Source organism: Heterodontus francisci, chromosome 3 (genome assembly GCF_036365525.1).
Source record: "Heterodontus francisci isolate sHetFra1 chromosome 3, sHetFra1.hap1, whole genome shotgun sequence".
NCBI classification, from domain to species: domain Eukaryota; kingdom Metazoa; phylum Chordata; class Chondrichthyes; order Heterodontiformes; family Heterodontidae; genus Heterodontus; species Heterodontus francisci.
The window spans coordinates 102004648-102025693 of record NC_090373.1 but is presented as its reverse complement, the minus strand read 5'-3'; the positions used below and the strand labels follow the sequence as shown (position 1 = coordinate 102025693).

The window sequence follows — 21046 nt, the reverse complement described above, 5'->3', positions numbered from 1 at the left end:
TTTATGGACTCTAACTCAACCAATCTACCTTTCCCCACTCTGTGATCTATTTGTGTGTGTGCAAGCCTCTAATGTGTGTGTGAGAGTGAAAGTTGGTGTGATGTTTGTTATTTTATTAGTTCGGTTTAGGTACAATAAAGTTAACCTCTTTCTTTGTTAACTCAAGAAAACCTTCATGATCATAACAAAAACCAATCAAATACCTACTGAACTGGCCAGTACATCCACTTTAAGAAAGATTTAAACCTGTTGTGGTCAAACAAAGAGAGGGAAAAGAGGGAAGCCCTTTGACCCCTCCTCACTTGACCGCACCAATACTGAGAAGTGTAGAGGAGAGACCTCGGAGTGCATGTCAACAGATCCCTGAAGGTGGCTGGACAGATAGATAAAGTGGTCAAGACGACATATGGGTATTTTCCTTCATTAACCAAAGCATTGAATATAAGAGCTGGGAGATTATGCTGGAACTGTATAAAACACTAGCTCGGCCACACCTGAAGTAGTGCGTACACCTCTGGCCAACACATTATAGGAAAGATGTGTTTGCACTAGACAGGGTACAGAGATATTTTACGAGAATGTTGCCTAGACTAGAGAATTTTAGTTATGAGGAAAGATTGGATTGACTGGGTTTTTTTTGGGAACACAGGAGGCTGAGGGGAAACCTAAATTAAGTGTATACAATTATGAGAGATCTGGATAGAGTGAATAGGAAAGCCCTATTTCTCTTGGTTGAGGGTTCCATAACCAGGGGGCATAGATTTAAGGTAAGAGGCAGGAGGTTTATAGGTGATCCGAGGAGAAATTCTTTCATGCAGAGAGTGGTGGGGATCTGGAACTCACTGCCTGAAAGGGTGGTAGACCCTCATAACATTTATAAAGTACTTGGATATGCACTTGAAGTGCCATAACCTACAAGGCTTTAGACCAAAAGCTTGAAAGTGGGATAGCACTGGATGGCTACTTGTTGGTCGTTGCAGACACGATGGGCTGAATGGCCTCCTTCCATGCTGTAAATGTCTAATTCTGTAACTTCGTAGAATCATAATCAGATGCTCAAATCTAATGAAAAACCCTTGTAACAAAACGTCGTTCAGAGACTTAAGTCTGGGCTTTCCTCCACAACACTGCGTGAATCAGATAGCATCATGGCAGAAATCAAAGGGATTTGGGTTGGCAGGCTAACCTACTGTGTTGCAGTGCCTGGGAAACCAGCCTCCACTAACATTGCCTCTAGTGATTGCAAGCAGCATGGCAACGCTTCCTAGGCAACAACTCTAAGCCATTATTAACCATGTTACAGAAAGAGTACCAGCACTGGGTTCCCTTCAGTCCCCTCATGTCCCTCCAATCAGGTTTCTGTCCCTGCCACAGTACCAAAATGTCTCTCACTAAAGTCACAAATGAAATCCCATGTGTCTGTGACCATGGTAAACTGTCACCTCCTCATTCTGCTCAACCCATCTGCAGCCTTGGACATGGTTGATCATACCATTCTCCTCCAAAACCTCTCCTCTGCTGTCCAGCTGGGTGGAACCCAATCACCTGGTTCCATTCCTATCTAACCAGTATAGCCAAAGTAACACTTGCAATGGCTTCTCTTCCTGCTCCTGCACCTTTACCTCTGAAGTCCCCTAAGGATCTATCCTTGGCCACCTCCTATTTCACATCTACATGTTGCCTCTCAGCAACATCATCCAAAAACACAGTGTCAAGCTCCACATGTATGCTGACAAGGTGACACATAAAAGGTTTACGTGGTGTAGGGGGTAACATATTAGCATGGACAGAAGATTGGCTGGCAGGCAGGGAAAAAAAAAAGAGTATGCATAAATGGGACTTTTTCTCTTTGGCAGGATGTGACGAGTGGAGCCCTGCAGGGGTCTGTGTTGGGGCCTCAACTTTTATATCAATGACTTGAATAAGGGGAGCAATGGCTTGGTAGCTAAATTTGCAGATGACACAAAGATAGATAGGAATGTATGTTGTGAAGATGACATAAGGAGGTTGCAGACCAATGTAGATTGTTTGAGCGAGTGGGCAAACATCTGGCAGATGGAGTATAATGTATAAAAATGTGAAGTTGTTCACTTTGGCAGGAAGAATAAAAAAGCAGAGTATTTCTTAAACAGAGAATGACTACAAAATTTCAAGGTGCAAAGGGATCTAGGTGTTCTAGTGCAGGAGTCACAAAAAGTTAGTATGTAGGTACAGCAAGTAATAAAGAAGGTTAATGGAATGCTATCCTTTATTATGAGAGGAATTGAAAATAAAAGTAAGGATGTTATGCTTCAGTTATACAGGGCATTGGCGAGACCATATCTCAAATACTGTGTGCAATTTTGGTCTCCTTATTTAAGGAAGGATGTGAATGCGTTGGAGGTGGTTCAGAGGAGGTTTACTAGATTGATAACTGGAATGAACGGGTTGTCTTATGAGGAAAGGTTAGACAGACTGGGCTTATTTTCACTGAAGAGTGAGGGGAGACTTGATTGAAGTTATAAAATCTTGAAAGGTCTTGTCAGGTTGATTGTGGAGGGGATATTTCCTCTTGTGGGTGAGTCCAGAACTAGGGGGCACTGTTTGAAAATTAGGGGTCGCCCTTTTAGGACAGAGACGAGGAGAAATATTTTCTCTTAGAGGGTGTGCGACTTTGGAATTCTCTGCCTGAGAAAGTGGTGGAGGCGGGGTCATTGAATATTTTTAAGGCGGAGCTAGATAGATTCTTGTTAGGCAATGGAATCAAAGATTATCAGGGGTAGATAGGAGTGTGGAATTTGAGACAGAAACAGATCAGCCATGATCTTATTAAATGGCGGAGCAGGCTCGACGGGCTGAATGGCCTACTTCTGCTCCTAATTCATTTGGTTGTAACACCCAGCTCAATCTCATCACCACCTCTCTCAACTCATCCACTGTCTCTAAATTGTCAGACTGCTTGTCTGACATCCAGTACTGGATGAACAGAAATTTCCTCCAACTAAATACTAGGAATACTGAAGCCATCGTCATTGGTCCCCGCTACAAACTTCATTCCCGAGCCCTTGACTCCATCTCTCTCTCTCTCTCGGGCAAATGTGTGAGATTGAACCAGACAGTTCACAACCTTGGTCTTGTTTTTCACCTTGAGATGACATATTCACGCCATCAAGACCACCGACTTCCACCTCCATAACAATGCCCACCACTGCCTCAGCTTGTCTGCTGTTGAAATAGTCATCCATGCCTTTGTTCTAAACTTGACTTTTAACGCCCGCCTGGCCAGACTCCCATCTTCCATCCTCCGTAAACTTAAGCTCATCCAAAACTCTGCTGCCCATCTCCCATTCACCCATCACCCCTGTACTCCTGGACCTACACTGGCTCCCCTAGTCAAGCAGTGGCTCAATTTTAAAATTCTCATCTTTGTTTTCAAATCCTTCCATGGCCTCCTCCCTCCCCATCTCTGTAATCTCTTCTCGCTCTACAACTGAGACGTATGCGCTCCTCCAATTCTGGACTCTTGCACATTCCTGATTTTAACTGCTCCACTACAAGAGGCCATGCCTTCAGTTACTGAGACCCTAAACTCTCCACCTCCTTCTGGACATCTGCCTGCATATCTTATGTGACTGTGTCCAATTTTGTTTCATATCACTCCTGCAAAGCGTCTTGTCCGGTTTATTACTTAAATTACTATATAAATGCACAATGTTGTTGCTGTTACCTACAGCTAGACGTCCCATGGGTCAGCGAGAGTTTATCTTTCAATTTTGAAATAAAAATCTTAGGATGCTTTTGTCATTCTTCTTGCAAGGTTACAAGAGATCTGCTGTAGCACCTCTGAATTTGTGTGATCCCCACAGCTGCCAGGCACAATGAGCCCTGACCTAGAAAAATGGGTCAGGGTCACAGTGGAGACTCTATGGTGGATGGAAGTCCTGCTGCAACACTGCTTAGGCAGCAAAATTCAGCTTAAACTGCCCTGATTCCTGCAGGAAAACCACAGTAACTGCTTATTTTGGAAAGTCTCCAGGAGATCTGCCTCTGGGTAGCCCCATTTCTCAGAGTTGTGTTGAACCACCTTTCCATGAAGAATCTAATTGTAAAACAGGAGACTGACCCCACTGAAAGCTTAATCCACTATCTTGTACACCATAAGTCTTTGTCAAGTGACATTAAATTTGAAGAAAACCAATATCAAATTTGTTGCTGACAATATAACTTTACAGGAATATTTCTAGGTCAGTACCCCATCCTGTGAGCGAGACTTTAAACACTATGGTGATGATGGGGAAGGAGACTACAGCCACGATGAGGAACCATGTTTCACTTGGGATGACCAGCTTAATGTGTTGGTTGTCTCCTGGTTGATGTTGACAGGATACCATGTAGAGAGAGCCTTCAGCACACAGTTTTTTTTAACATAGATGATGGTTTTCACTTTTTCCCTAGAAGAAAAAATAGGAGCTTTGCCTTGCAAAGGCAACTTCCCATAGTTTGTATACAGACCAAAATTTGATAGACAGCAATGACCTGTATAACAAAGGATCAATTGCCATGGGAATTGGGAATTCTATGCAACCCATCAATCCTCAAAACCACAGATTCTGGCCAAATAAAATTCTTCTGCACAATCTTAGTTATTGTTCCCACAGGAAAGGAGGGTGGCAGAAAGAGTTGAAATTTCTGGCCTGTTCATATTCACTGGTAGTCTCCCTCACCTTAAGTTTTACTCGAGCATATCAAATTGCTAAGAGACACTGGACTGGAGTTTCGGTGTGGAGTCGGGACCATTTCTGGGTCCTGACTCCGCACCACATTGGAAAGAGTTGCAAGAAATGATTTTTGTGAATGTTGCCGTTAGTTGGGTGGGAGGTTGTGTTCTCTGGCCAATTAGGGGAGGTGGCGCGGGGAGGAGGCAGGACTATAATTGTGCTGATAATTAAAGTGCTGACAGCAACCATTATTGTGGAGGGAGTGAATGTCACCAAGATTGGGAATTCTGCAGTGAGTAACTCATCTCCTGACTTCCCAAACCCTGTCCACCATCTACAAGGCACAAGTCAGGAGCATGATAGAATACTCTCCAACTCTAAGCTAGACAGAGAATATCCAATATGATATTGGACAGCCTTGCAGCAAACAAAATGATTGCGCCAAAGCTTTTCATTTTCACAAATTCACATTATTTGATTCACACTATTGAAAGTCTTGCAAAGTTAGAAAATGGTACACGGAGTTGGGTGTGGCATGAGTCAGCAGAGAAAAAATGTTGATGAAGAAATAAGAGTTTTGTCAAAATTTTACTTTAAAAAGGCTTATGACTTCAAAAAAAAGAAAATATAGGTTTTTTTTTTCTCTCTCCCACTCAATACCTGAATTTTTTTTTCATTCATTCATGGGATGTGGGTGTCGTTGGCCAGGCCAGCATTTATTGCCCATCCCTAATTGCCCTTGAGAAGGTGGTAATGAGCTGCCTTCTTGAACTGCTGCAGTCCATGTGAGGTAAGTACATCCACAGTGCTGTTAGGAAGGGAGTTCCAGGATTTTGACCCAGCAACAGTGAAGGAACGGCAATATAGTTCCAAGTCAGGATGGTGTGTGACTTGGAGGGGGACTTGCAGGTGGTGGTGGTCCAATGTATTTGCTGCCCTTGTCCTTCTAGGTGGTAGAGGTCGCGGGTTTGGAAGGTGCTGTCTAAAAGTAGCCTTGGTGCGTTGCTGCAGTGCATCTTGTAGATGGTACACACTGCTGCCACTGTGCGTCGGTGGAGGGAGTAAATGTTTGTTGATGGGGTGCCAATCAAGCGGGATACTTTGTCCTGGATGGTGTCGAGCTTCTTCAGTGTTGTTGGAGCTGCACCCATCCAGGCAAGTGGAGAGTATTCCATCACACTCCTGACTTGTGCCTTTGGGATCAGGGAACTTCCTATTTTTGTATGCAGGATCAATTTTAGATAGCTGTATTATTCCAAATATTTTGTTAGTTGCAACATTGCATCTTATTTCCTCTGAAACAGAAACGTTTTCAAAATGCATTAATGGATATAAAACTATTAGCGATTGACATCTGTATTTAGATTCCTTTTTCTTCTCTCACTTTATCATCAAACCACTATTTCCTACCAAAAAAAGCAGATCTCCTTCTCTACTCCACTAAACATACACACAGGCACAGATTGTTTACATAGCCATTAAACATGCAAAACACACAAAGTCATGCATCAGTTGAGGATATAGGGTGCAGTCCTCACCTAACACAGCAGTCGGAACAAGTGGATCATTAGGCACTGTAGGAAAACATAGCTCATGAAGAAAACAGATCTGCATCAATTATTTTTAAGGTAGAAGCAATATATTACTTAAAACTGCTGAAACTTAGTTCAAAGAAAATCACAGGTTGACTATTTTACACTTTAATATTAGCTAGCAAAAAAGAACAGATTTACAGCTGCTTGTATCCAAAGACCAAATTTGGAAATGCTCTCTGCTTGTATGCTGATTGTATTATAAAGCAGCAAAAAGGAAAATGTAGACTTTTAATGGTTAATGGGATTAAGATTGGTCGTCAAATCTCTGGATGATTTAGAAACTAGATAGGTATTCATTACCAGACAAGGAATTACTAAGGCTGCAATAGCATAATTTACTTCTGGTTTCAGGTGTTTTTTTTTAAAAATTGCTTGATGGAATTGACCAAAAAAACAACAAAATTATATTTATATTAATGTATTCCTCCGTTTTTTTTTAAAACACTAATGCCACTAAAATTCTGAGTTACATTTTTATCTATAAATGTTGTCTTGCAGAGTAATTGATTTGTAAAACCATATAATCTTTTAAAGAGATCAGATCATACCACAATAAACATTCTGTCCAATAATATGAAACTGAGAGACTTTCATCTACTTTTGATACCATTTGTTACATTTTCGTTACCGATAATTACAGAAATAGGCAATCATACTTACTGAATACCTAGAAATGACGAGCTTGTTGGTCGCCCAGTAGTTCTATAATAAAGCTAGAAACTCAATTATCTAGAACTATCTAGACAATCTAACCACAGGACAGAAAACATCAGTAATGGAACTCACTGGTCAAAGCAGACAAATAAATGCATACATGCTGGTCAAATGGCAGTATGCTAAAATGCAGACATTCAATTTCCAGATCTATTTCAAGATATAGGGAAGATTGAGTAATGCATTAATATAATGTCTATAGTTGAAGAAAACAGCAGCAAACCACCTCCACCATTATAATTTGCATTATAGTTGAAAACAAGAAAGAGGGCTTATTCTCCAGATATATTTTATCCTTAATTATTTTATGGAAATAAACTATAATACAGTCTAAGTAACTGTGTTGCAGTAGGCCATGTGGTTACAGCATATACAGCACTTTTCTTGTTTCAATGATGCTTTTTTCACTCATTTTCCACTGTTCAACAAAAAGTCAGAAAACAAATTTAGCTAGGAAAAACAGCTTCAAAATATGGAAACATTTCCATTTCAAATGTTTCAAAGAAAATAATGAATACTATTTTAGATTTAGAAAAAAGATAACGTTTCGGGCTGAATTTTACGAGTGTGCCGCACTTTGCGGCAGCGCACTCTGATGGCGCCTCCCAGAGCCCCTGCGATATTAGACATTGGGGCTTATTTAAATAGAGGGGGCAGAGCGACTGCCTCCGATGATGTAGAGGGGGAAGCTGCCGCGTCCCCAGCAATGGCGTCCAGCACCACTGCGCAGGCCCCATTTTTAAAGGGCTTCGAGCCCTTCAGTTACATTTTAAAATTTAAAGGTCTCCGGGGATTAAAAATAAAATGTTATGTCAGCTGTAAATCACATATCCCACCCCCCGATAGGTAATTTATACATTAATTGCCCTCTACCCCCATAATAAAATTTTATTAATATCCCGAACTTTCTCCCTGACATTTGTTCCCTTTGGCCCTCAACACCTTCCCACCATCCCCACAGCCAATAAAAAATGTTTTCCCCGCTCCTCCACCCCTCCTGCCCTGAAAACTTTATTCCTCCCCCCTCCCCACCAGGTTCTCGCCTCGGAACTCTGTATGGAGTTCCGAAGGCGCGCAAGCTGCGTTTGTTGGCGGTTAAATCGGCGTGGGACAGCCACCGCCTGCAGGCAAGTCTATTTGCATATCATGTATGTTGATTTAAATATGTAGTAGTGGTGGGCTGCACCGAGGACCCCCCTGCTGCTGGTAATATGCGGCCGGCCCTTCTCAACGTTGGGGGTTGAGGCTGGCCTCTTCCCGCAGAATTTTACCGGCACCCACCCCCCCCCAACCCCCCGTAACAACCCACGGCGTCAAGGGCCTGGTAAAATACAGCCCTGAGTATTTTTTGTATTAATGTTAATTTTTCCTCTGATACTCAATTTTCTGCCCTTCTCTCCAAAGACATGGACTACTGCGAAGGCACCAGCAGTTCTCCAGTACCTCAACCAATTAGCAACTCTTCCTCTGTGAACCTTCACTGTGAGCATCACCAGACCATTCTATATTGGATGGCATTCAGACAAACTTGATTCTACCCTCCCCCGACATTGACACAAGCACATTTTCCAATACCTTGAAAGAGATCAGCAACATGTACCTGGCTGATTTTCTCTCCTAGCTCAAGGACACATAGCGAAGTATAGCTTCCCAACTTTTGGCTTAGTTGAGATTAACAATTTAACATGAACCTCAGACTTTCCAATGAGTTGGTGGGTACAGGCAGCAGCCAGGCTGCGAGAACTCAAGTTTTTCTTTGGATTCTTTTTTAACCTGCTTGAGCAGGAGATTGTTGATAACAATTACTTCCCTAGCTTGGAAGAGAGTGAAAGAGTTAAATTAATAGCAAAGTTATGGTTCGGCAGCATGACTTACATTTTGTAGTCATTAATCCACTTTTGTCCGACTCCAGCAACTTCTAACTAAACCACCTCATCAAGTTAGTTATCGGCAGTTAAGTAGCTGCAGTTGTACAAGCATTTCACACACAGTGAGTTACTTTTTGAAATGTGATCACTGTTGCTATGAAAATGAATATGACTGCCAATTTGCACACAGCAAGATCCCACAAACAGCAATGGGATGAATGAATTCTACTTGAGATTGACATCTACCTGCAGTAATTTACTTTAATCTAGTATCTGATTAGCAGGATATCCCAAGATTCCTTCAGTACTGAAGTGAAATTTCAACCTAGATTATGTGCTCAAGTTGCAGAGTATGGCTTGACCTAACAAAATTTACAATTGCGTAACGTGAATCGTCCTATCATATGCACCTGTCGTGATTTTGTACAGCAGCAGCTTTTAGCAGCTGATTCTGCGTCCTGCTCTCAAGTGATAGGATGTTCAAGTCAGGTTCCCACAGTGCAGTTGAGAGCCTGATTTACATTTAATGCAGGTCTGCCAGGTTTCCTAGGGCTCGAGAAACCAAGCGGCTAAATGGGCACTGAACAGATGGATAAAGCAGCTGTGTTTTTTTTTCTATTATACAGCAGGAGTGCTAACCTCAGCCCCTCAAGAAAACGTTTTTCCCTGATTGGCTGTCCTTTCACCTGACTTCCCCTAACCCATGATCCTAAGCCTTATGCCGCCTGGTCTTTTCTTACCTCCTGATTGCTGGTCTGCCCCATGCCCTTTGCCCCGCAATCTTGACGATCCCTCTTTAACCAGTGATCCTTCTCAGTCGCTGGGGACTAACCCCAACATTCCCTGGCTGCGGCATTGTACCACAGCTGGCCAGTCTCTCAATTTTGACAGGCAGGAAATAGTGATTGAGGTTTTGTCATAATATTCAGTATGGCTAAGCAAATAGCAATGGTGTTGAGGCATAAAATCCATAGAAACAAATTGTTAATTTCTAATGAAGCCTGTAAATTGGCTACTTGATCAATTGTAAAGTTTTGATCAGAGGGTTGGATGTTCATCAGCGAGTGTATTATATGCCTGTACTTTGCTAGGAATTAACAAATAGTTAATTCAAAAATTGTAGGATAGGCCAGCTGAATTGGGAACTCTGCCTACATAAAAACAAACACATTTAGCCCACCAAGTCTCTGCCAGGGTTTTCTTCATAAGCCATCTACTCTAATCCTACTGCCTTGTTCACTTCTTTTTTGAACAACTACCCATCTCCCTCTTAAAAAAAAAAATGTGGATTTTGCTTCAACACTGGTTTGCAGCAGAGAATTATCCTCTGTGATATTTCCTAAATTTTGCTTTAGTTTTTTTTGTGGGAGGTACAGCCACCATCTGCTCCATTTAGCGTCAATACACAGCACTGATATTCCTCCAATGAAAGGTCATTGACCTGAGATGCTGTGATCATCCCTCCACAGATGCTGCCAGACCTGCTGAGTATTTTGAGCATTTTCAGTTCGTTTTTATCCCCCACACTCTACCTTCAGCTCACGACAGCAATTTTAGTCCCTCGTGAGGTAAATCTAACTTATAATGTGAGTAAATGGAAATCCCAAACATGACTCATCTCTAGATTTGATTTCTCCAACGCCCTCATTAGCCTTCCATCCTCCACCCTCCACAAATTCCAACTAATAGATTGCTAGAACTTTAGCAAATGCATTAAAAAAAGGTCACTCATGTCCTCAACCTTTTACTTACAGTGGCTCCTTGTGCAAATAATTTGAGTGTTAAGGAGAAATTGCAGGAAACCTTCACCCTTACTTTGGGTCTTATCCTGTCCTCAGCTAACGTTCAAACACATGCCAGACATTATTGGTAATAATGAGGTGGAGAAAGCCTTCTTGATTTTCCTCTCCCTATTCCAGGGGTTCTGAGGCCAACTGTAGCACTCCTATTGTTGTCTTAGTTGAGATCAACTAACTTGGCACTCACCAGTGCTTGAACAGGGATCCTCCTGGTCTATATAATTCAGCTGATCACTGAAGTAACTGCTGAACCATTGTGAGAAGCCAAATAACCTTCTTGAACAAAAGGGCCAATTTCACAAATGTGGCACATTATTTTCTATCCATTGCCTCCATCGATGGTGTGCATTTTTCATATCTGGCCTACAGTCTCAAGGGCTTCTATTGCGAAGCAGCAAGTTGTTTAGCTTTACTAATAATCCTGACTAGGAAATACAATTCACTCAAGTAGATGACTTCAGGAGATTTCCTACATTATTTGTGCTTTTGCATGGCATCATCCTGAAACTAAAACAGTACCAATAAATTGCATTTCTATAGCACATTTAATGTAGAAAACTACAAGGTGCTTTACAGAGGGAAAAATAAAAAGAAACAATGTCAGGCAGGTAACATGGGAACACTGTTCCTCCAAGGTTGCTCCAAGTAATACACTATCCTGAATTGGGCATACATTGTAATTTCTTCATTCTCGTTGGGTCAAAATCCTACAACTCCCTGCTTAAAAGCACTGTGGGAACACCACCAGCACACAGATGTAACTTTTTAAGAAGGTCCCCAACCACCACCACCTCAGGAGAACTAGAGATGGGCAATAAATACAAAGCTGACATCCCGAGAATGAATCTCCTCTGTTGGAAATCCGTGGCCCATGGAGGGCCCCCACCAGCAAACAAACCACATTCCTGGACACCCCTTCCCCTGTAATCAATGCCCACCCTTCCCATCGCCGGGGGCTGCCAGACTGGCCCTGGCGACCCCGCCTCACTTACCTGAGGTCCAGGTCTCCAGCGTTTGGCCTGCGTCCAAGGTCTGGTGCAGTACTAGCAGTGGCCACCGCTCCTGGTGGCACTGCCAATACTGCTGAGCTGCCTCCCTGTGATCGGCCAGCAGCTCTTGGAGGCAGGATCCCCATCTTTAAAGGGACAGGGATCTTGGCGCCGTGCTGTTAATTAGCCTGGCGCAGTAGAATCGCGCCGAGGGGGCTCAGAATGGGCGACGCAGGATTTCCCCCGTCTTTTCAGCCTGGCTCACGGAGCCCCACCGCAGCCACTAAATTCAGCCGCAGGATGAATTTTTATGCGTTAGGTAATTATTATTCCACTTGAACAGATTATGATTTCTTGCAAAAATTTCTTCTAAGTTTTATGAACAAATAGTAATTTTTTGATATATGTATATCAGATAGCTGAAAAATATTCTGGTTGGAATCGGCTACTTTCACTAGCAGGAGCAAATAATTGCTTGATATGTAGCAATTTCAAGGTGGATTATCCAGAAACACTTCAACGCATACAAAAAGTGAACAGAAAACAACGACTGCAAATAAAATGATTGAGCATATATGTGGTGTCACTTTTCTGCACTTCTACCTTAATCACTGTTCATATATTTCCAAATCTATCTAATGTAAACTTTAGACTAATATCTCCTTCCAAGAGAGTAAGTTCATTCCAAAACATGATTATTCTATGATAAAATAAGAAAAGTCAATGATGAGAAAAGACAATTTGACTCACTGAAGTTCATCTCTGTAATACTGCCAAGTTAGCATTTAACTATATTTTGATTGGCCTTGCTGTCATTCCAGAATTTTCTTGGTTCCCTTGTAGTGGACAGAATTGCTGCCCACCCTGCATTAGCTAAATGATGGCTGGTGAGCGCAAGAGGGCACCAGAAGACGCAATGCCAGTACAAACAGTGGAATCTAGATCTGTGTATTCACGGCCCCAACGCCCCTCAAGCTTTTCTCTTTCCTACTCTGCCTGTTGCATTATTTTAATAATATACCACTTCAAGTAAAGACAATCTATTAGCTTTTTTAAACTTAATTTTTACTCATTATGATAATTCATATGTTTATCTCTGCATTCTCTCTAATGTTTGTATAGGATGTTTTGGTATGGCGATCAAAACTAAGCATAGAATTGAGGCAGTTAAAACTCAGTTCCGTCTTTGGGTGAATCACTTCATCGAGGCCCTTTCTGCCTGCTCAATTAGATGCGAAAGATACCATAGGTTTTTTTCCCCCGAAGAAAAGAAGGGTGTTCTCCTCGTGTTCTGGCCAACATTCATTCCAAGCCAACTCCACCAAAAAAAACCAGATAAACTGTTTATACAGCTCAATGCTGTTTTTAAGACCTTTCTGTGTGCAAACTGGATGCTGCATTTGCCTACAAATCAACAGTGGCTGCACTTCAAATGTAATTCATTTGAAATTAAGTTGTTTCTTAAGTTCAACCAGAGAAAAATAAAAGGTGTGCATTCTATCACCTTCATTAAATGTCCCTGTCAGTCGCTAAGTTTCTGGTCACGATACAACAATATATTAATGTAGCACTTAGCCAATAATTCAGAAAATAGATCTAACTTTAAAAAACTTGCCAATACCATTTATTGCTTTCTATGCCCTGAAGTTCACTGAGGTGATATCATTTTTGTCTCCAACACAAGCCAGAGATCACATAAATGAGAGCTGGCTGATGTCATTGGGCAGAACAAGTAACTGAAATTCCTGATGCTGGAGTTCCTGCTTCCTTGACTCAGGAACTGGTGAAGTACCAGAGGCCAGTACACCAGCGAGATCAGGTGAAGGTTGGTGCCACTGGAGAGGGGGATGGGTGTCAGGTGCTCAGGGCAGGCAAGTTGCTGGAGCTCTGAAGCATAGGGAACGATAGGGTGGTTTGGGTTCCTAGGTACCCCCGCCCATGGCAGACAGCTGTTGGATTTTCTGGCTGTTTAGAGCAATTGGACATCAAACAAGTGACCTTAATGGTACTTGCGCTTGCCGGCCACATGCAAATTTGGTTTCCTCCTGCTGATACTGCAAATTGCAGCTGGATCAGTGCTGGAGTGCACAAGCTTGGTGCAACCACCGGAGTCATGTCCTGAGAATTATTGGGCTCTGAATATTCGAGTCACACGATATTTGGTATGCGCACATTCTCTGTCCACCCTCCAGTTTGATTCCACTCTGCTTTCTGAATTTACCAGATTCAGAAGATACCTGTTATAACTGGGTTCCGTTTTCAGTCTACATAATCATATCTTTTGGGGACTCATAAGCTCTGGTAAGGTGTGGTTCCTAACCAGATCGTCATGTTCTTTTTGGTGCTTTAAAAAAAAATCTAAACCATTTATCGTTTTATATGCCCTGATGACTACCTTTTAAAAGATGTGTTTTGCAACTTTAATTAAATATATAACACTTACATCTCGGACTAAAGTTGTGTGAGTCCATAAAGTTGATAGAAAGAGGCTCATCAGCATGAAGTGTACTTTGATCAGCATAGCTCCTGTCCATTGCATTCACCATATGAGTCATCTCTTGCCGAGCATTTCCTACTGCATCCTTACGCTTCTTTGCGAGCTTACTGCAATCAACAAAAGCAAATTATTAAACTGAACAGTTCTTATGCTCAATTTTAATATGGCAAATGTGTAGGCTTAACATATTTTTGTAGGCTTAACATACTCTTGATTTATTTTTGGGGGGTTCAGGGGGAGAAAGATTTCCATCTTTTGCAGGACACTGCATATCAAGAAACAGAAATGTCTGAAAAATTACTTTGTCTATTTACATTTCTGCTTCGAAAGTACTTCAGTGGCTGTAAAGTGCTTTGTGACATCCTGAGGTTGTGGAAAGAAAGAAAAACTTGCATTTATGTAGCACCTTTCACAGCAATGTGATAATGTCCAGATAATATGTTTTTATGATTTGATTGAGGGGTAAATATTGGCCAGGACACTGGGGAAATTCCCCTACTCTTCTTCGAAATAGTGTCATGGGGTTTTTTACATCCACCTGAGGGGGCAGATGCAGCCTCAGTTTAATGTCTCATCTGGAAGACCGCACCTCCAATAGTGCAGCTCTCCCTCAGGACTGCACTGGAGGTTTAGCCGAGATTTTTCTGCTCAAGTCCTGGAGTGGGACCTGAACCCACAATCTTCTGACTCAGAGGTAAAAGTGCTACCCACTGAGCCACAGCTGACATCGAAAGGTGCAATATAAATGCAAGCCTGGCTTTATTTCTTTTCTATTGCATGATAACATAAAAATCCAATTAGTGCTCTGATATTTGACAATATGAAGCATTTATCTTCAAAAGAATCCTTTTCTATTTCACAATACATAGTCAGATCATTGGTGATTTTTGCAAATGTTACAGATCAACAACTTCAGGAACACACATTCAAAGAGTTAAAGAACATAAGAACAGGAGTAGACCATTCAGCCTCTCAAGCCTGTTCTGCCATTTAGTTAGATCATGACTGATCTGTACCTCAAATTCCTGTATTTATTCCATATCCTTTGATAACCTCACCATCAAAAATTCATCAATCTCAGTCCTAACAGGAATAGCTCTCACAAGTGTTTGGTACAAATGAAAGAACAGAAGTTAGTTGCCAATGATCTGCATGTGGCTTCTGACGAACTGTTAGATTTGGAACATTGTGCCCTATAGTCCAATTACTTTCATTTTACAATTTGAAGATCTTTGATTTTGAAACTGTGAAGAGTTAAATGGGCAGCTGTGCCCAAAAAATACAATTAACTCCGGTTTGTTTGCATTCCAAAACTCCTAAGTTTCTTCCGATGTAATAAATAGACATGCAGGTTTGAATTACTTGAAATCACTTCAAATGAAGCCTGCATTTTAGCAAAAATGGATTGTTATTGTCTTTACCATAATGTGAAAAAGTGCTGAATATCATTCCTGCAGGTACGATCAGTTTTCAATCCTGCTTTTGATTTAATTTTCTATTTGGTTTTTAGTGGCTGTGGGCAGGAATTTTTACTTTGACTCGGGTTGCTGCATGACTGTGCCCATCACTGATTTGATTAATGGAGTGAGTAATTTGATTACAGAATGACAAATGTGAATCCATAAAACACGTTAACTCCCTTGGATAAATTGAGCCTGCTGGGTTAACATATAACTGATATTATTTATATGAATAGATAAGATTATTTCAGACACTGACAGGGCCTGACCTGAATTATTTTACAATTGTGACTACCATATTAAATGTATTAATTCATTGTGCATTTGTTCATAACATTAGAAACAAATTAGCTGTTTTTGTAAACAAGTAACTTCAACCCATCAAACATCATGTCTCGCATACTGGAAACACTGTATAGTGTTGTAAAGGGGATTAATCATGATGATATTCAGATTCAATCAATATGTATTGTTTAGAATAAAAGTAATTTGCAGTTCCTCAGATCTTTCATTTATTCTTGCACTTCACACTTAGCATGCACTAGAACAGTTGTCAAGGGTAAAAGGCCACATTCATAAGCTTTGACACAAAATCCAAAAAATAATGCAATATGATCCTGTACGTGTCAAGGTTTTAAATGAAAACTTATTTGCAGTAAATTAATTATCTGTTCAAGCTACTGATAATCTCTCTGTAGGACTCCAGTGAACATGTTGCATATTTCAATTGCACTGTTGTATTTTCCTATTCTTCCTCTCCCATGATAAAGAAAAGCAATTTAGTACCTATTTGAGATTGAATGAGCTGCAGCCAGTTCTCATTATTTATCAAAACAAAACTCTCTTCAATGAAAAAACTGAAGAACACAGCTAAGTCAGTGGTGCAAGCATTAGAGGGGAGGGGGATGAGGAATTAAATCATTTGACACAGGTGACATTGTGAAACTAATCATGCTTTGCTGAAATCAACCTTAGTTTTATAAGTAATTAAGATTTCTGAGCACAATTAAATTTGTGGAACCAACTGCATCTTCATTTTGCTTGTTCAGTGTTTTTTTTAACCTTCTAAGATGAAGACGGTGTGATATCACCAATACTCAGTTAGTATTTTTTTTAACCTTTTCTATTTTAAATAGTAAACTGTTAAAGGAAACAACATCCAGTTGATTTTTGTTCACTCAGAATGACCAGTTTTAACAAGAAAAACCTCCAATCTCATTAACTTGAAAATTGCCTCCATTACTCAAGCTATTGAAGTGCACCTTTTAAAAATTGTGCTCCACCTGCCAAGTAAAGAGCACTTCATCACAGAGCTCGCTGTCCTAAAGCAACATTTCTCAACGAGGTACAAAATGATTCCCCGCTGTTGTAATGCGGCATGAACATTTAACATTGATTACAGCTTTAATTTGTTCATTCGTTGGTTGGTGTCATCTTCCCAGAAGGTTGACTGTCACGGATCTCCACCTCTGTCTGTCCTATGCTGACCTTATACATTCTGTATAGGTCAACTGCATCAAATCCATTATATCCGCCATCCATTTTCTCCTCTGCTTCCTACTGCTACGTTTTCTGGTGATCTTTCCTTCCAATTAATTGCCTGCATCAACCTTCTGCTCTAATGATGTGACCAAAATAATGTATCTTTCTCTTTTTGATGTTATGCACTAATTTCCTCTTTTCTCCAGCCATTTCCAGCACTTACTCATTAGTCTTTCTAGATGTGTAGGATATGCAGAACATCCTCCTGTACGTCCACATCTCAAATTCATTCAACTTATCAATAGTCTCTTTGCCTGTTGCCCATGTCTCCGAGGCATATCACATAGATGACAAAATGTAGCACCTCAGCATGCTTTTCCCAAGGTTCAGTTTCTTTGATGTTAAAACGTCCTTCATTCTGACAAAGCTGATCTTAGCTATCTCAATTCTCCTTTGGATTTCTCAATCACATCTCCCATTGTCTGTGATAATCTGCCCAAGGTACGTGAACCTTTTCACTTTCCAGGACTTGTCCATTTACTTCAATTTTCACTTCCGGGGTTAGGTCTCTGCTCATCACCAATGTCTTGGTCATTACATTTATTCTTAATTCATGTTCCAGAGTCCTTGCATTCAATTTGTTCACAGTGTCTCTTTTGACTCGGCAATCAGTGCAGTGTCATCTGCATCTCTCAAGTTGTTGACGTTTAACCCAGTAATATTGCAATGGTGAGTTGAACATTGTGGGTTCAACAGCTTTAGTAGGGCAACTATATAAACTGATTTCAATTAAGTGTTCTATTAGCGAATTAAATTCGAGAGTAAACTTCAGCCATTTTGGACTACAACTTGTTAAAATAAAATTAAAGTTTTAACATTGATTTAGTGGCTTGCAACCACATCCAAAAAAGATATTACTAAGCTACTGATCACTTATTAAGCATATTAAAATGTTTTGTAGACTTTAATTTTAAAATTAAAACTACAAATTTAATAAAATAAGATTTTTTTGCCTATTAACTTGGATTCACAACAGGACCGTTTGTGTCAAAACTTATAATTTGTACCCAAAGCACCCTTTACTTTTAAAATAACAGACTTGCTTCTATTGTCTACTTACAGGTAATAAGAATAAGAATAGTAGCTCCTCCTGGCAAGCAAATCAAACAGTGAAGAAAGAATTATTGGTGAATAAAAGTGCGGAATCAGTTACAATCAACTAAGCAAATGCTAGCTGGATTTTGATACTTCTCATCTTTGGTTAGCATTTTATTGCAAACAATTCATGCAAAAATTAATCTTATATTCCATGCAATCAAGTGCTCGCAAAAAAATAGAAATAATGCATAATGAAAGTGGACAATTATGTTTCAGATGTCAGTTATTGAACAAAGTAAGCAAATAATTAAAATTGATTGCACATTTCTTACATGCACTATACAGTAAGTCAGAATTGCTAATTATTCTTTATTATGAACCCATCTCAAAGAAAAAAATATTAAAAATAATTAGCAGTAAATACAAAAAAAAAGATATGTATTTGAATTGAGTTACTTGCATTCTATTAAGCTGTTCTGCACAGAAGTCTCAAGTCAATGAAATAATGAACATTCCAGATACTTAAAATAACAAAGCCATCAGTTACAGCAATGTGATATAGATGATCATGTCAGACAAAAGGCCAATATTGATGATCAGTTGATTACCTTAAAATCAGTCACTGGCGAAAACAACTTTTTAATGATTTTGATTCAACTGACATTTTCTAAATGAACAACTTTTTTCCCCCTTAATTAACCTTGCAACAGTATTGATTCATTTAAATACCATTTCAATTTCAACTAAGCAAAAAAAAATTAACAAGTTTCTATTTTTTTCTGTTGGTTTTACTAATACATAAAAAAATTCTTGAATAACTTGCTCACTTACAATAAAATTCATAGCTGTTCTTTCCTACCAATGTACTTTTTCCCAATACTAATCAGATAACTAAGCATAGTGATTAAAGTTTTCTATTGGTCTTTAAATACTTGTAACACATCGATATATTCCCTAGTTGGTTTGGAGTTAAATACTGTCAGCTGGATTCATATGCATATGTTCATACAACAAATATGGCACAAATGGATTCAAGAAACAATTAGATGTATTGGATTGATACATATGGTGAGAAGACAGGTGGAGTCAGTCAGTACAGATTTTAAATGGCTGGCCATACTTCTCAAACTGAATTTCTTGAGGAAACTGCAGAGTGAATAGATAAACGGAATGTAGTAGATATTGTTTGTATGGGACTTCAAGACATGGTTGATAAGGTGCCACATAAGTGACTTGTTAAAAAAAGCACATTTTAGTAAAGAGAGCATAGCCACGCAGCAAGAGAGATGTCCAGAGGACAGCAAACAGATAAATAGGTCATTTCCTTTCAGATTAGTGGGTCAAAATTGGGCATTTTAAACAGAATAGAGGTAAAGGGATGACTCCACAGCAGTAATAAATGATTGTTTCCACTAATTGGCTGTTCAGTAACAAGAGGGCAGAAACTCAGAAACTGTCACTACAAGAAAGATGAGAAGGGTGGAAGTAAGGGAAAACAAAGTTAGAAGCTGTTTTTTTTTTAAAAAAAGAGTAGGTTATTAGAATATGAAATGCTTCATATGGTAAGTGCTTATCTAAATGGGAATTGGATAACTATCTAGCATGGCCAAATACAAAAGGAACAGAAAAAAGGGCAAAAAAAATGGGATTTCTGGCGAAGGCTTCTATTGAAGTGCAAACAGTGACTGCCAGAATGGGTGAAGTGGCTTCCTTCTGTGCTCTAAATAGTACAATATTAAATAAACTTTTTAGATTAACATTCAATGTAATTTATATTACTAAAATGGATACATTTTTCCTTAACTAAACATTATTCAACAAAGTGGACAGCTAAAGTAAAATGAGGTGGATGTACTTAAATGATAAAACTCAAGTGCCAACAAATACTTGCAGCATTTTAATTATGCCATTTGTATTATAGGACTGTGTTGGCTGATTGTGCGGTTACTTTAATTGTAATGAAATCTTAGTGTCGTATCAAGAAAAGAAGGATATCAGGAAATTTCCACATTTTATTGGCTAGATTTTGCAGTCAGCAGCAAAGCAATACTTGCCCTCGACTTGAAGAAAGTTACCCACAAAGATCTAGTGACCTCTTGTGATGTGGACTACCCCTTTCCCAATGGTAGTTTAAATCTAGTGCCAAATCAAAGGATCTCCAAGCGTGCAATGACGAGACTTACAGCATAAAAGTGGTAGTTTCCATCAATTCACTGATTATTTAGGGATTGCACTCTGGGGGTGGGGGGGGGGGGACCTCAACCAGTGGACCCTCTGAATGAGAGTAGAACCACTGACAGCAACTTCTGGATTTCCACATTATCCTGCATGTGTGTGGACTCCCAAACTTGCTGTCAGTTTCAATGGAGTAATGATGGGAAATGTTGACCAATTTGAAAGAAAATATAGAAAGGGAATTACAACACAACTAATGGATCCAGGGACCATCAAACAGTCCACCAACATGATCCGATTTTAAATTTGTGTTAAAGTATTTTGCTCTTATTGTAAGAATCTACTTTACGTAAAACAGAGCAACAAGTAACTTATGCAACAATATTAGACACTGGAATACAAACTTCATATCCAATATGTAAAGATGGTTCATGCCAACCACTTCTATGAAATAATTTACTATGTTGGTGGCATAAAATATGAAAAGAACACAAGTCATTTGTAACACAAATACGACACTACTATATGTTAGGAAAGCAATACAATTGTGTCAGATTTAATGTGCCTCTCCACAGATGCGGTCAGACCTGCTGAATATTTCCAGCACTCTGTTTTTATTTCAGATTTCCAGCATCTGCAGTATTTTGCTTTTATTTAATACAATTATGTCTT

The 21046-nt window shown here is 39.9% G+C and overlaps 1 protein-coding gene across 3 annotated transcripts in view; it reads right to left on the bottom strand.

The window, feature by feature from the left end:
• ptprk (protein tyrosine phosphatase receptor type K) overlaps positions 1-21046 on the bottom strand; it is a 553573-nt gene that overhangs the window by 94209 nt on the left and 438318 nt on the right. For all 3 annotated transcript variants that reach the window (XM_068025166.1, XM_068025170.1, XM_068025171.1), the window contains exon 13: positions 14106-14266. In XM_068025166.1, coding sequence (XP_067881267.1) covers positions 14106-14266 — 161 coding nt within the window. The remainder of the gene's footprint in view (positions 1-14105; positions 14267-21046) is intronic.